The sequence below is a fragment of the Hyalella azteca genome, unplaced genomic scaffold (genome assembly GCF_000764305.2).
Source record: "Hyalella azteca isolate HAZT.00-mixed unplaced genomic scaffold, Hazt_2.0.2 contig13723, whole genome shotgun sequence".
In the NCBI taxonomy this organism is placed as follows: Eukaryota; Metazoa; Arthropoda; class Malacostraca; order Amphipoda; family Hyalellidae; genus Hyalella; species Hyalella azteca.
The window spans coordinates 42,231-57,185 of NW_025943634.1; the positions used below are offsets into that span (position 1 = coordinate 42,231).

General features: G+C 39.2%; 1 protein-coding gene across 1 annotated transcript in view; it reads left to right on the forward strand.

Moving 5' to 3' along the window:
* Nucleotides 1-14,955, forward strand: part of LOC108672228 — a 70,938-nt gene that overhangs the window by 15,450 nt on the left and 40,533 nt on the right. The window contains exon 2 of the mRNA XM_018159865.2: nucleotides 11,231-12,430. Coding sequence (XP_018015354.1) covers nucleotides 11,231-12,430 — 1,200 coding nt within the window. The remainder of the gene's footprint in view (nucleotides 1-11,230; nucleotides 12,431-14,955) is intronic.

A 14,955-nucleotide genomic window follows, 5' to 3' on the forward strand; every position in this document is an offset into this window, starting at 1 on the left:
GGTTATTTTGTTCAAAATTCGTATGGAATGAGCACGTAATACTTTGATTGTCCAAAACTTTGAATAAATACCGATATTGGTCAGGAATGTATTCTAAATTATTTTCGAAAGTCTTTCATTTGTCATTTATTTTCTGTCGTTCTGAATTATTTACTCTTCAGTCCATTTTTCGTTTCATAATCAATAATGAACGATAATTTCCGTGCTAAGATTAATTTAGTTTAATTGATACGTGTTTTAATTTAAAATTTCGTCGCTGTCATTGTTTTTTCAACACTATGATTTTTTTCTGTCGTGTTGTCAACCGCCTCCAAATTATCACCAGTAACACTTCATATTATTTGTTCGTTATCTGTTATTATTGCGTTTCATGTTATTGCGTTACATAAAGCACTGAAACGCAAGAAAAATTTCATGTTCACGCATGAAACTAGAGCCAATTCCGCTACATTGCACACGCCTCGTCGAAGTTAGACGCCTGGAGAGCTGCTTTTGTTTGGTTGGTTTTGTGCGAGGTTGTCGTGTAGAATCGCCCGTGAAATTGCCGTCCCAAACCGATCAGTGAAACAAGGCCCCAGAAGTTGCTTCTATCATGGCAAGACTGGCCCGCATTTTCTGTAAACGGCTCACTAGCGAGTATCAGACACCTCGTTCTCTTTATTGCGGCCATGTCGATGTTTTTCCCACTTTTGTCTATGCTGCTTCTAATTATTTTCTTGTTTTATGTTGGCCAAACCTCTGTAAAATACTGTAGATTAGCTTATTTTTGCGACATCCAAAAAGTTTCTCCAAAATTTCAAGTCCTTGTAAGATTTATATGCTTTATGAACGTCACATGATTTGTAACTACTAGTGTTGACTTTTAAAGTTTTTTTTTTTTTGTTCACTATGCGTTTAATTTTGGATTGCTTTTTGGCGCTGCGGCAGTTCGATATTTCTGTTTGCGAATGCGGCAAGTCAAGTTGTGTTTGCTTGTAAACACAATTTGCGGCTGTAGCGAGTGGGTGTTAGACATGTTTATTCCTTGAGAGTTTCAAGTGTCAACCTATGAATAAACAGTGCGGCAATTTCAAGCTTCGTATCTTCTTTGATTAATTTTTACAATTTACTGGATCTGACTAGCATAGTCTCAATTCGACTGGAAATAAATAAATAGAAAAAAAAAACTGAAAATAATTCGTAGGAAGATAACTGTTTACAATCTAAAATATCTCGCAACTATGCTTCATTTTCTGTGTTGTGATTGACATTATTAATATTCGTTTTAGTAACGTGATAATTCACCACCGCATTTATTTACTATCAAAGTATTTAGCCTACGAAGCGTTGAGTTATTAAATGCCTGCTTTATAAAACTCAAATACCATGCATTGAGAGTTTTCCCTTGCTTTTTTATTATTGCATTCACTCCCTGAAAGTCGTTCCACGTAGTTTCGTGATGATAAAATTATTCAATAGTGTGGTATTTTATATTGCATTGAGCTACCTGTAACTGAACTGGTCATAGATATGCAGGATATTACATTGAGATCCCCGTACGTATTACTGAACACGCAGCTCCGTCTCCCCGAGCTCGGTGTTGGATGACGCATGTCTGACACGTTAACGTCGGTGTCTCGATCGTGTCACATGATCGAGATGTTTCACAAATTCAATCAAGTGAGTGTCGCTCGACCTCCGTTATCGGATCAAAATCATTGGCGGCCAACTGACGGCCGTTTTGTGGCCGTCGATAACCCGGCCAAGATTTTAGATCGTAGTGTGGATCTTCTAGTCTCACGGATCATTGATTGCCGTTGCGCTGCGGCGGTGGCTGCACTCGATCTTAGCATCTCTCTTGTAAAATTGTGCGTGTTATTCTTTGTTTTTGCCTAAGAAAGTGTAAATAAGTACTTGGTTTGAACAAAAAGAAGTTGAGAAGATATTTTTTAAGGTGCTGAGGCTTCAAAATTGGTCATTATGGGTTGTTTCTATTACATAAATCTGTTCTTCCATATTTTGAAAATCTTATTACCAACGCATGTATTTGAGTTCATATAAAATTTTCCTTGCTATGAAATGCTTGTTTGTTCTTTTCAACTTCATTCAGTGAACGTCGAGAGTTAAAAAAAATTATTTGAAGTATGAGTTGGATTACAATCCCATTCTATTACCATTTGATTGTAATATTGTGTAATTTTGTACCAACTGTGAAAAGCGAGAGGAACATGTTTAATTATTTATTTGTAGAGCGCATTTTCAGTTCAGCTCTCCCCATGTTTTCCTGCTGTCACTTCATTTGTTGGCGTATGAGGTGCCAATCTCAAATTGTGTGCTTGAATAATGTGGTTTTCTCCTCACATTTTTGTGGAGATGTTTGCACTTCTTTCTTCTTGTTATTGCATGGAATTGAAATTCGTGGGTGAAATAAAATAATGAGTTTAGGATAAGGTTGTCTTTGCAATGCCCAGGATTTGTTTTATGTGATCTTTTTGTTAGACCTAACGAATTCTCAATTATAATTTAATATACCATTTTGTTGAATCGAATTCGCTTTTGAAAATTTTCTGCATAAAATTATTATTTATAGGTATATTTTTAAAGTGCATAAGAGTGTTCAAAAGGTTTTCGTGTTAATAGCTTAATTTTTTATAAGAGATTACAAAATATATCGTTTCCCGTGCATTATCCCGTAAATGGATTCCAGCTCCTCATATTGATACATTTTTGCCATGGTCATCCATTCCTCGATCCAGTGTTTGCGGTGACTCATGTATATATATTGGCTGACGTGCATAATAAAAATGGGAGCCTTGCCTACACTCACAGCTATGTGAGGGGCTTTGTCTAAATGACGATGCACTTATGTCCTTGTGTGGGTCATCCTGACACAGTTCCACTCGAATTAGTGCTACACTTGCTTCCTGCTGGCATCATGGATAAGAAAATGGGCCATGCAGTCTCTTGGTATATATTGTATGCAAGACGGTTTTGTCCCGCCATGCAGTCTCTTGGTATATTGTATGCAAGACGGTTTTGTCCCGCCATGCAGTCTCTTGGTATATTGTGTGCAAGACGGTTTGCCAAGACTATGTCTTCGCTTCCACTGTCACGGCAGAGGAAAGTAGGATCTCTCGACCTGCAAAGGATTTAAATTTAGATTCAGAGCGCACCTTGTAGATCCTTTGACCAGTTCGAAACCCCTCGCTGCCGAAGAAAAATGACCAATCTATTGTGTTGAAATGACTGTCGGAAGGATTTTCATTCGAACCATTGAATGGCTTTTCCTCTTTTTATTTAAGCAACGAAAATAGCTGATCCTTCGACTTCTATCATAATGTTTATTAGATGTAATTCAAAACTGAAAATTGAGGTACTGTTATTCAGTTATTTTTTCCTAAGTAAAGTATAATAACATAGTACCAGAGTTCCTTGCATTCAAACATTGGATTACGAATGCTAACTGCGTTCGGTCTATTCGAGAACAACGAGGCGCTTTATTTACTTGCAGCCTCTCGCACAATAGAGCTAATGTGTATTTCGTGTGAGCGATGTTGCTAACTCTGTTCATTTTCCTATCTTGGCTGAACTAAAATTTTCAGTTCCCCAAAAGGCCCCAGTAAATTTCCTCGAGTCGAATGTAGTCTTGGCCAGCGGTCGAAATTTACGAGCGGGTGAATCCTGAGAAGAGAGCTTGGCCTGGTTGTGGAAGCCAGAATGGCTCTAGCCGCACGCTATATTGCTTATAGCTCAGCTATTGCTGTGCTGCTCTTACATTTACACTCGGCTGCAGCCATGCGCTAATGTGCTTGCTTCTTCAGACCATTGTTTTCAGTAGATATTCGTGTGTGCTCGAAGTAGCTGCTTGTATGTTACTATCTGCAACACAGAGTATACCACTTAAATTAATCAAAATTAATGTCACAATTTTTCAAGCGTTTTAGCATATTTGTGCGCGTTAATCGGCGTCGACGAATCCATGAAGGAAGCTGCTTAGTTAGAGTTAAGTTTGCACACAATTTTGAGTTCATCAATGAAATGCCGGAAATGATAGTCATTTTCAAATGAATCATTTGGTAAAGATTATATGTCACTCATGCCAGGATCATTCGTAAATAATTCCATGTAAGCAGTTATTTCAATGAAAACTTGAATAAATGTTTTTAATTAATCACTCCTGCCGGTCCAATTTTAATAGTAAACCGTTGCATTTGTGGAGATAGTCGTGCGAAGTATTAATTGCGAAGAATAGCTCCAACAGCTTTGAAATTCACGTTTTGCCGCAAGACCTACTCAGCAATTTCGTATATTTGCATATAATTTTTCCTCTTTATATCTTAACGAAGTACAATTAAAATGTATTTGACATGTTCCGAAACTCGACTTACATTATTATTTCCTATTCACTTTGGTTTTTCGTCGACGAGTGATCACTCTTTTATACGTAAATTTTTGTTGGGTGTTTGCTCTCCATGTTGACAGTTTATTTTTAGAGGTAAGTTCATTTCTTCACAATAATTTTATGTAAGGGAAGCAGTCGATTGAAGGCCTGGCACATCATTTATCCTTGTGAAGCATCGATCTTTTTCATCCACTGGCGTCTGGAGTGCCTGACATTTTTGTCGGTGCTCCCTGGCAAGATTATTTTGTGTCCAACAAAAAGCTCGCCTACTGCGCACTCGCGACCGTCTGAATACGTTACGTTCTTTGCTGTCGACTTTTTATCTAATCTACAATTTAATTGAATAAAATATTGTTTGAGATTCAGAACACAGCATCATGACTGTAATTACGTACATCACTGTACGTGAAATTTTAACTTCAGATGTTACATTTCTTTTAAAATCATGCTATACTAAAACCTTGTTGCATACAAACTGGTTATTTTTAGCGCATTTTCTCATTTTTGGAAAAAATGCACTATTGTGCTCGTTATGTCCGTCCGTCCGTCCGTCCGTCTGTCTGTCCGTCCGTGACTTCCACGTTTTCGTCGACGAGAAAATGCGCTCTGTCACTCACTACAGTGAGTACTGAGTTATATTTTTATTATTAGCAATGTTAAAAACTTACTCCAGCAAATATATTTCAAAAATTGGTATAGCATAGCACAAGTTGCTTGATATCGGCGTCGACATGATCACGCAGGGTCTCTCTAGCTCGCCTATCTCGCAGAGCGCTCTAAGTCTCAGCTTGCTGAGTCACACGATGCCAACTCTGCCGGCGCTGGACCCTTCCATTCTGGTGTGATGTTGTCCTTAGACCCTGCACTGCTGGTGTGATGTTGTCCCTAGACCCTGCACTGCTGGTGCGATGTTGTCCCTAGACCCTGCACTGCTGGTGACTGCTGGTGTGATGTGTTCCCTAGACCCTGCACTGCTGGTGTGATGTTGTCCCTAGACCCTGCACTGCTGGTGCGATGTTGTCCCTAGACCCTGCACTGCTGGTGTGATGTTGTCCCTAGACCCTGCACTGCTGGTGTGATGTGTTCCCTAGACCCTGCACTGCTGGTATGATGACGTCTTTAGACCGCCCCTGCTGAGCTATTCTTTGGCAACTACCGCTATTTTCTTCCTGGAAATTGCGTTCAAAAATACCAGTTGATAAAACTAAACTAATTAACGTGTGTACGTTTGAACATGCAACAATTCTAATTTAATTTATTAAGATTCAACCATGCAAGTAATTTTCCAGCAAATAAATTCAAAAGCTCAGTGGCATTGTAACATTTACTTCAATACTTGAAGAGTATAATCGTTATTTGTATATTTCTTTATTGCGATTCTCCCATATATGTCCAAGGCAAAATGATGTTTGCCCATCACTTTTGTTCTGCACATCTCAGTTCCTGAGCATTACTGAAACCATTGAATTTCGTTCTATTCTTGGTCATCCAATTCGAGGGATTGGTGCGCTGCATTGATTGAAAGCTAATGCGAAGTAAATTCGATTTCGAGTTCTGTGCGCTGGTTGAAACCAAACCCATTGTAAAGGTTTTCTGCTAACTAGACAAATAATTTTCTGCGTTGAGACCATTGTTCGATTTTCTAGCTTTTCGTCTGATGATTTTTTTTCAATTGTGTGCATTGCGCTTAATTTTCCGATTTGTATAATCATATTTACTAGGTAATGCTGTTTGGTTTCTGGTGCAGCAGAAATTACAATTTTTTCGCTGTTGGAGGCAGTTTTATTGTATTCTCTCAATAATCTTGTGTGTACTGCATCTAAATAGTTCGAGTATTTGTAGAAATGCTTATTGTAACACAAGGTAATATGATTAACATTAGTGGTGAGTATGAATAGAGAGCATTATTAGATAACATTTGTAGGTAAAATTAGTACCGACTAGTTAGAGTTGAGGGCATATGTAGTTATGAATAGTTTATCATCAATAATGTATTGGAACATTCTAAAAGCTTTCTAACCCAATGCAAACCCAGTATAAGTAATTTTAAATAATGATCATGCTGCATATATTCGAACATTCGAGAAGCTTCCTAACATAATGCTAAAATCTCACAATGGTTTTGGACAGCTCTGCTCCGTGACATCCACATGTCGCCAAGAAGCACTACACTGTGCTGCTGCGCATGCGGAGTGAGTTCTCGCACACATACAAGCCTCGGGGTGTCGGCTTATTGTGTTGTTTAGTTCTTGTGCGCTTCAACTTTGAAGCACTTCACTACGGCACTTTTAGTTACATTTTCTCAGTCAAGAATTAACCAAACATTTGCATGTATGTATTTGTATGTAAAGACGTCGAAAGTCGATTCGCTCGATACTTTTGACGTTTCTTCTTATTTACTGAGCGTGCTGTGCTGGGGTTCAATTTATAGCCTACCGTAAATTAAGCGACTTCCTGAGTCAAACGTTTAGGACAGTACGGACATGAACGAAGAAATTTTCATTGGTTTCTGAAAATTACAGCTGAGCAAAGCAATCTAATTTTCATCAGCAGCCCTGTATTTTCTGTTGATTAATTATTAATCTTTAGAGAGAGAAGAGAAGTTGACTTCCAAAATACGCTTGCAAGCTTTATACGAAAGACAACTTGAAAAATTTTGTATAATAATTTTCTAATCATGGCATTTTGAGAGACGTTTCGTGCAGTGTGAAATATTTACCAGAATTGCAATAAACGAAATATTGTTACTCTAAGTTAAACGATGGATACATGTCCTACGATTCACACATTTCCCAATTTCGTGATCTTCCTTGTGCTGTCATCATCCTAATGTTCACCTCAACCTCATTCCACTGGATTCCATTTCAATTATCCAAAGTCGATCTATCCGCATTCATTATTATACAGATGCGTAATTAAATGTGGCAGTGAGCGCAAACTTCCTAAAAATCTAACCGAGTTTCCCATTCGATCAGCATGTAATAACAGTTTTCCTGCCGTTGTGTTTGTTACAAAACGTATCGTTGGTTTGTGGCAAGCCGAGGTGTGTCGACGCTTATATACGAAGAGCCAGGCTTCACAGTCGGTTGCCTTGTTTTCTCAAGAGCAGAAGATAAACATGGACTTGAACTCCCGACTTTCTCTGACTTTGGGGTCCTTTGTTTGAGTTCTTTCCACGAATGGAGATTTTTAAATGCAGACATTTTTGTTTTTATTATTTTACTGCCATTGTCTTTATTTCGGACCCATTTATATCGCTCACACACAATATGATAACACATAGTGGTATTCTGAGATTCATTGCCTAGCGATGCACTACTTCATTTCGAGATTTAAGCTTCGAACTTTTTAAGTAGTAACGACTAAATTCTGAAAGTACTAGACCGTTTTAGATACCGTATATTTCCAATTATGCATAGTGTAAAAAATATTTGGTAATATATGTATCTGAAAGTGTAGGATTTTCACTTGAAATATTATGTTGAAAACCGTCTGGGTAACTGACGACTTCGATAAATTGTACGATAAGTATTTTTCGAAAGTTCATTTCAATAATAGTCTTAACAATGGCATCCGGTTAACGAATATGGCATATTAGTTCGTTAACTTGGCTTTTAATATCTTAATTTATTCTTGAAAGTTTCGCGCGCTCACCGGTTCTTCCTGGACGTCAGTCGGTGCGACGAGCTGGGCCGGCGCATGGCCTGATCGAGCTCGCAATTGTGCTGAGTCATCGTCTTGCCGGAGGCCGCTTCAAATCTGGAAAGGAGAAAAGATTTGCTGCCACCCAAGCAATGACGCGTCACTTCGAGTTGCTTCGTACTTGTGTTTGTGTGGCGCCCAATGAGGCTTCTAGTCGCCAGCATCGTCGCATTTCGGACCAAATTTGGCGATTCGTTTCTATATTTCTTCATATTTATAGAATGGCTTACCCGTTAAAACTAACTCTTTTTAGCGCATTTACTCATTTATAGAAAAAATGCACTATTGTGCTCGCCATGTCCGTCTGTCCGTCCGTCTGTCCGTGACCTCAAGTTTTCGTCGACGAGAAAATGCGCTCTCTGTCACTCACTGCGGTGAGTACCGAGTTATATTTTTTTCTAGTTTCCTTCAACGATTTAATAAAATATTTATTAGGTACTCTGAAGCATCTAGATGCCTTTTACGTCTATTCATATGTTGCGCCGAAAAATCATACTATCGCTAAATTAGAATATTTTATTGAATACCTTATATCAACGTGATCAAAATTGATAATAGATTGCCTGTAGAATCGCCCTTCGCTTTTAGAGGTGAGGCAGTAAATAAGTCATTTTTATCAAATTAATTGAAATGTCATGAAAATGCGAACACGGTTTAATTACGCTCGAAGCTTTATTTCTATTTTACTGAACAACATGCATAAGGTCTACCGTATATTTTACTGTATGAAAATTACTCGTAATTGGTCGACCTTAAATTCATTGTTCCATATCTGACATTCTCATCTCGGTTCAAAGTGAAGAAACGTAAGAATCTCGAACATGACTGTGTTCCTATGTTTCTGTAGTATCATTTGGTGTAACTCAGCTGAAATGTGATCACCGCTTTTAGGGAACACGATCATTTTTTCATCCTTATTATAAAATTCAGACATTATTCCAAAAATATATTGATGAAATGTTGATAGCTGCTCTGTTGCCAGCTACGCTTAAGCCTGTGCTAGTTTAATTATTCAGCTGCAGCTCGATGTTTCTTTGTTTTCAAGATTAAAAAGAAGAGGTAAATCTCCTCCCCTGTTTAGTTTCTCATCGCTTTCAATAGTTCTCGATCATTAACTTTTATCTATAATATAACTGCAATTATAACCTTTTCGCGTATTTTTTTGAGTTGAAGCCCTTCTAAGTGTACTTTTCAAAATATCATTTACATATTCAGTATAACGTTCAGTAAGCTTCATTTCATCGGCAGAATTTTCCTTCCACTCACCATCTTCTTACGTCGTATTTCCTTCGGTTTTCCTGACTTAAACTCTGAATCCGAGATTTGTGGTTTGCATGATCTTTGTTTCTTGAAAATATCATTATGTTTATTGATTGCAGATATGCATGCACACTTCCTCACCATCCGATGCAGAAATTTGATGTATCATGCTCTACAATCTACAAGATGTGCAAGATGTGTAGAACAATCAATTAGGTCGTTTTTTTTTCAGATAGACTTTTTTTATTGAGATTTTTCTCATTAGACCATGACAATTCTTGAAATTCGATCAAGCGCGTCGAAGAAGTTCGAGTTTTTGTGTACAATTTCAAATATGAAAGTCGAAAACACCAAAATGTACATTTGGAATGGAATCTATTGGCAATTTGAAGAGGTTTCGTGGCTGCCAGTGATGCAGCCGTAACTTCACGCTTCAAGATACGCCAGCACATTGGTCTCGGGATTAGCCATTTAGTCTCGTGCTATGAAGATAAGGGCTTCATTATGTCAGACAGATCGCGCGAGGATTTGAATAGGGCGGCACTGTCATCTTGAAGCAACTGATGGCCTCGAAGAGGCGTCCTCGCAACACTTCCCTGGGGCACTATTAAGCTGAATAATTATGACTTGTAGTCCGAATTGTTCTTCCAGGCTTGCCTGGAACATTGGGCGGCGAATACTGGAACATCTCCGATGAAAGATATTCCTGCATGTGAAGGTGTTTAGGGTCGTTTTGGAGGCAGGGTGCTGCACTCGGAAAATGTGGTCGTTTAGAAATATTTTATATTATTTTAACAAGATGTAAAAATTTTTCTTAACTTGGGATTTAACCAAATTCTTCCGGAAAATCATACATTGAAAAGTGGAAGGGCGAGCGATTAAAATTTTTCCTTAACTCGGTTCAGCAAAATGTAATTCTTACTACTGGTAAACTATCAATCAAGCCGTCAAAACCTATTTTTGACGGCCTATTGTTTATTTTGCAAAACCTAATTGTCATTCAGCTCTTACCAAAATTCGCCTATTCGTGGAATGTATTGCATGCGCGTAATTTTCAATTTAATTTCATGCGCTTAATTTATTTGCAGTTGCCGGCATTACGTGCGCGATTTGTCCGCGCCTCTTATAATTGTGAACGTTATCTATAAGAAGACCATCTCGAGCATTATCTGACCGACCAACTCTCATTTTCGCCATCTGCTAATGAACTTCTAATCTTCGAAGTACGCACGGCCCCGGTAAATTTTTGGACTTTCGGTCCACGAAACTAATCAAGGATTCGATTAAACTTGTCTATGCGTCGAAGTTCTTAATTTAGCAAGTTCTTAGTTGTCAGTTAATACAATGAAAGGCTTGTAGCTGCGGCTTTTGTGTGGCCTTGACAGTCCGGTATGCCGCGACTGCAATGTCTCCAATTTGCTCCGGACGTCATTTTTGGTGAGGGCAACGGCAACTTCGCTACGAAAGTTCCTTCGTAATTACGATAAAGTGCAATTGGGGAGCCCTAGTGGTAGATACGGGCTATACAGCAGACTTTTTTTACAAATTCCTTCCATCCTTGTTATTTTGAAATGGCTGAAACGAGCTTTGCAAACTCAACTTACGCATGTACGGACTTGCAACATGATTGTTTGGAATTGTTCTCTTGACGTTGCTTCCTGCGTGTGTGCCTCTTTCTAAGTCGTACGCGAGGTCGTTTGAGTCTTCATAGTATCGTCTTTTTTCACAGAGGTGCGTTAAATATTGCAGATATCTGCACATTTTTCTTTTTTTTTTCAATAATTTTTGAAGTTAACGAGTAAATTTATTTTTTGTCTTGTCATTACATTAATATTTGGGTTCAGAGATGTTTCAGTTTGCTGATCTGGTGTTTTGTCTTTATTTCAGAGTCTTCCGACGAAATGGCTTCTCTGCGTGAAGCAACAAGGGAGCCTTCCACGAATCAACGAAACGTTCGAAACGCCCGAGATTTACAATCCAACGCTTCCATAGACAGTGATTCTGCTCCTGGAGTTCATGTTGAGACTTCACGTCGAAGGAATACAAAGAGTCATCATCCTTTTAAACAGGTCGCTGCTCATCCAAATAAAGCTGATTGGAGCCGAATCAAAAATCCACCCAGCGACGATCATGATCAGGCCATCAATTTTGACGAGCTTTTGTACTCAACGAAGAATGAAGATCGTACTTCTGATGTTCATCTTAATGAGGGCCGGGCAGAAAAAATCGCCGGTGCACGGGCGTCGTCTTCTGTAGATGCAATTGGAAAGCGTGGCTCGTTCAGTAAGCGCACGTTTGGTGATTCATCACAACGGATCTGGAAGCCCATGCTAGGAGACCCGAACGCCGCTCCTATTTTGTCTGAAAGTCAGCAGGACACGGCGAGTCCTCTGAGCCGCCTGCCCAAATATGATCTAGCTGAGGTAGGAAACAGGTCGTTGCTGTTGACCCCCATGGGTAATGCACCTCATCATCGTCTCTCACTAATCCATTTGAACGCACCTTCATACTCACCGGCTTTGGATCTAAAAAAAGTTGCACAGTCCCTTAAGGATCGTAAGAAAGTCGGCACGAAAAACGCCGTTCGCGAAAGCGTAGGTTCGGAATTTAGCGACCATGGTCATCTTGCAACCGAGCTAAGGGTCAGCCGAACCTCCTCTGAGGAAAAGGTTCCTTCCAATCGAGAAAACTTGGTACGAAACTCTGACCTAAAGCTCTCAAATAGCAAAAAATCTGGTATCGATATTCGCCATTCAACTTGGTCTAAAATTGGTTATTCGAATCAAAACAGCCGTCTGATGGAGCATGATGACTTTTCGAGAAATGTGCCATCTATACTCGATATTCACGTTCAGAACGAAGAAGATCGTGGAGCTGCCGCGTTAAGACTAGAGGAACAAAGTAAAGTCTTAGAGTCGAAGCCCGTCTTGCAATCTCGCTTCTCATCAGCCGAGCAGCAATCTGATTCTGGCTTGGCGGAACCTAAGCTCATGGGGCCCGACCGCCGATCTCGATCCGCCCCCATCGCAGAGAATCCTGTCCTCTCCTTGCGCTCGCCCCAATACCTGCGGCAAGTTGCCGACTTCGGTGAGTAATTTGGATTTTTACGTTTGTTTTGTCATTTTTAGTTCTTTTTTTCAACTTTTCTAAATTCATCACTTTCATTTAGACGCATTTTGATCCGAGTCGTGCACGATCTGGCTTCCACAATTTCCCTCGTAAAATTTTATTGGTGGGTTTTTAGTTAGATTTGATTGGTGTGCGAGTACTTTTTTTGTCGATTCTTCATTCTCTTGTTCCGTTTTTATTACATTTTTTCCTCGGTGAAATTCACTCTTCAAAAATACATACACAATATCTTCGCATGCTATCGTTTAATCATAATCATATCGACAACACTTCGATTCCTTGTAAATTCATTCAGATTTTTTTCTTCTATGTTTTGATAGATCGTAAAATGCTCACGATTTTTCGTTTTTATTGATTCACCTCAGAAGTTCACACCCTTGTTATTCATATACTCATCATGTTCATATAGTTACTCATCATGTCATCAGCTATACCACGAGGTATCTTTTCCATCGTAGATTGTAATGATGTATGATTTGTTAGCAAGCAATTTCCGTTCTAACCTACAAAATGCGTCTAGCTGTATCGTCTACATTTGATGCTTTGAATTTGTACGCATTAATTCCTCCCGAAAATTTAAAACTATTTGGTGGTAAAAAGTTTGGTAATGAAATACGTTCCTATGCATTTATTTTATTCGACTGGCTGCAAAAGTGCTTTCACCTGCACGGTCGCGATGCACGTTCCTCTCCGGGATCGCCTCCGCTTGCTGGGCTCCATTTAATTTTGAGCGATAGCGGCGCTATCACCAGCGCATCTAAATGAACCGTTGCATCTGCCGTCACAAGTTTTGCACCTCCCCCTCGCCCCGACTTCTGCTATTGACTGCAAATGCCTGGCAAAAAAACCTACTGCTATGCTCGCTTTGATTGTCCCTTGCATTGAGCTCAACTTAATGAGCTTAATGGCTTGTTATTCTACTTATCGGAAAGTTCAATGAATTGAGCTCGGCTCTAACGCGCGATTGAATGCCACTCTAAAATAAAATCTGTTTCGATGAGAAGTGAAAAATATGCTGTGTTTTTATAGCCACCAGATTAATGAATGAAGCCTTCATTTAAAGTATTGTTATACATTAGGGTCACAAGAAATAGACCCTACATGATGAGCAAGCTCAATGGTCCTGAAAGTCGAACAGTGAGAAGTTTGAATTCGTTAAGATGAATTATTATCATATCCAATACGAACTACGTCTTTCTGGCCCAATACAGTGATTATTGTATGTCCCTTTGTGATAATAACTAAAAATATACGTAAAAACGTGAAGTATTCAATCTATTGGTTTGTATATTTGCAATTATCATTAATATACTCCAATGGGAAACTAAAGTGCGTGGCGCACAACAGCTCATAGACAGCGCGCTAGCCAGCCTGCATGCTCGGTGTAGGACTCTTGACCTCGAGGTTCCATTGAGATGTTCCTCAGTTGGGTGTGGTTCACCGACACACTTTCGCCGGATCATCCGTTGGATCATGCATGGGTGTGGTCCGTCCTATTCGTCAACTCTCTTTTCGTCCACTGACTTACCCAGCCTACGTGCTAACATTCTACTTATTTTTGTCGAGACACTCGGCCAGCTCTTACATTCAAGCTTTTGTTGTACTTTCTAGCAAATGAACTATGTTTTCAAAGATCGGATGCATATCTAACATTCAAGCTTTTTTTTTTACTTTCTAGCACATAAACGATGTTTTCAAAGATCGGATATATTTGTCAAGTTTTATGTGACGCTATTCTGGAAACAATTTAAAGTCAGATGAAAATGAAGTGTGAATTCTACTATCGTATACTACGGTATACTACGTCGCGCAGTTTTTTGCAAAAGGCCGTTATTGCAGGGCTTCAGATTATAGTCGCTTTATCTTTTCCACTTTTGAAACGGCATTTTAATGTCAGTGCAAATTCCAATTTTAATTTTGTGCCAAGTTTATTCATTTTTGCATTGTGAAATTTTTTAGAATTGAAAGTTACATGTACTTCTGTGTGGTGCAAGCAAATAATTTTCGAGTTAATCAAGCCTTACAACTCAATTATTTCTCGATTAATTTAGAAAGTTGCCACTTAATCCCATTTATAATTGTATTTTTTCTCAATTCAAAATTATGATTGCGTGTATTTTCAACATTTACGTTCGAGCCTTCATCAACAGCTGTATGATGGCTTTCTCACGCTCCTGATATCGGGCATACCCGTCTGTTTTACAGAGATTTTTTTGCAGTTCCAGCACGCTATAATCAGGCCATGGTGGCTTCAATTTGCAGCGCCATTTATAGATAACTGCTCATCACAGGCTTGCTGGTAATGAGAACGACTTTTCCTTCCTTGGATTCGCGATGCGTCAAGAAGTCTCCGTCCAAATTGAAGATCCTTGATTTGCAATGATGATGAATGCTGACATCAGCGATGATTGCGTTACCTCTCCTGGAGTGCCCCGCACCAAAGATATATGATGCGGAGAATTCTATTGGCCGATATTGTTTTC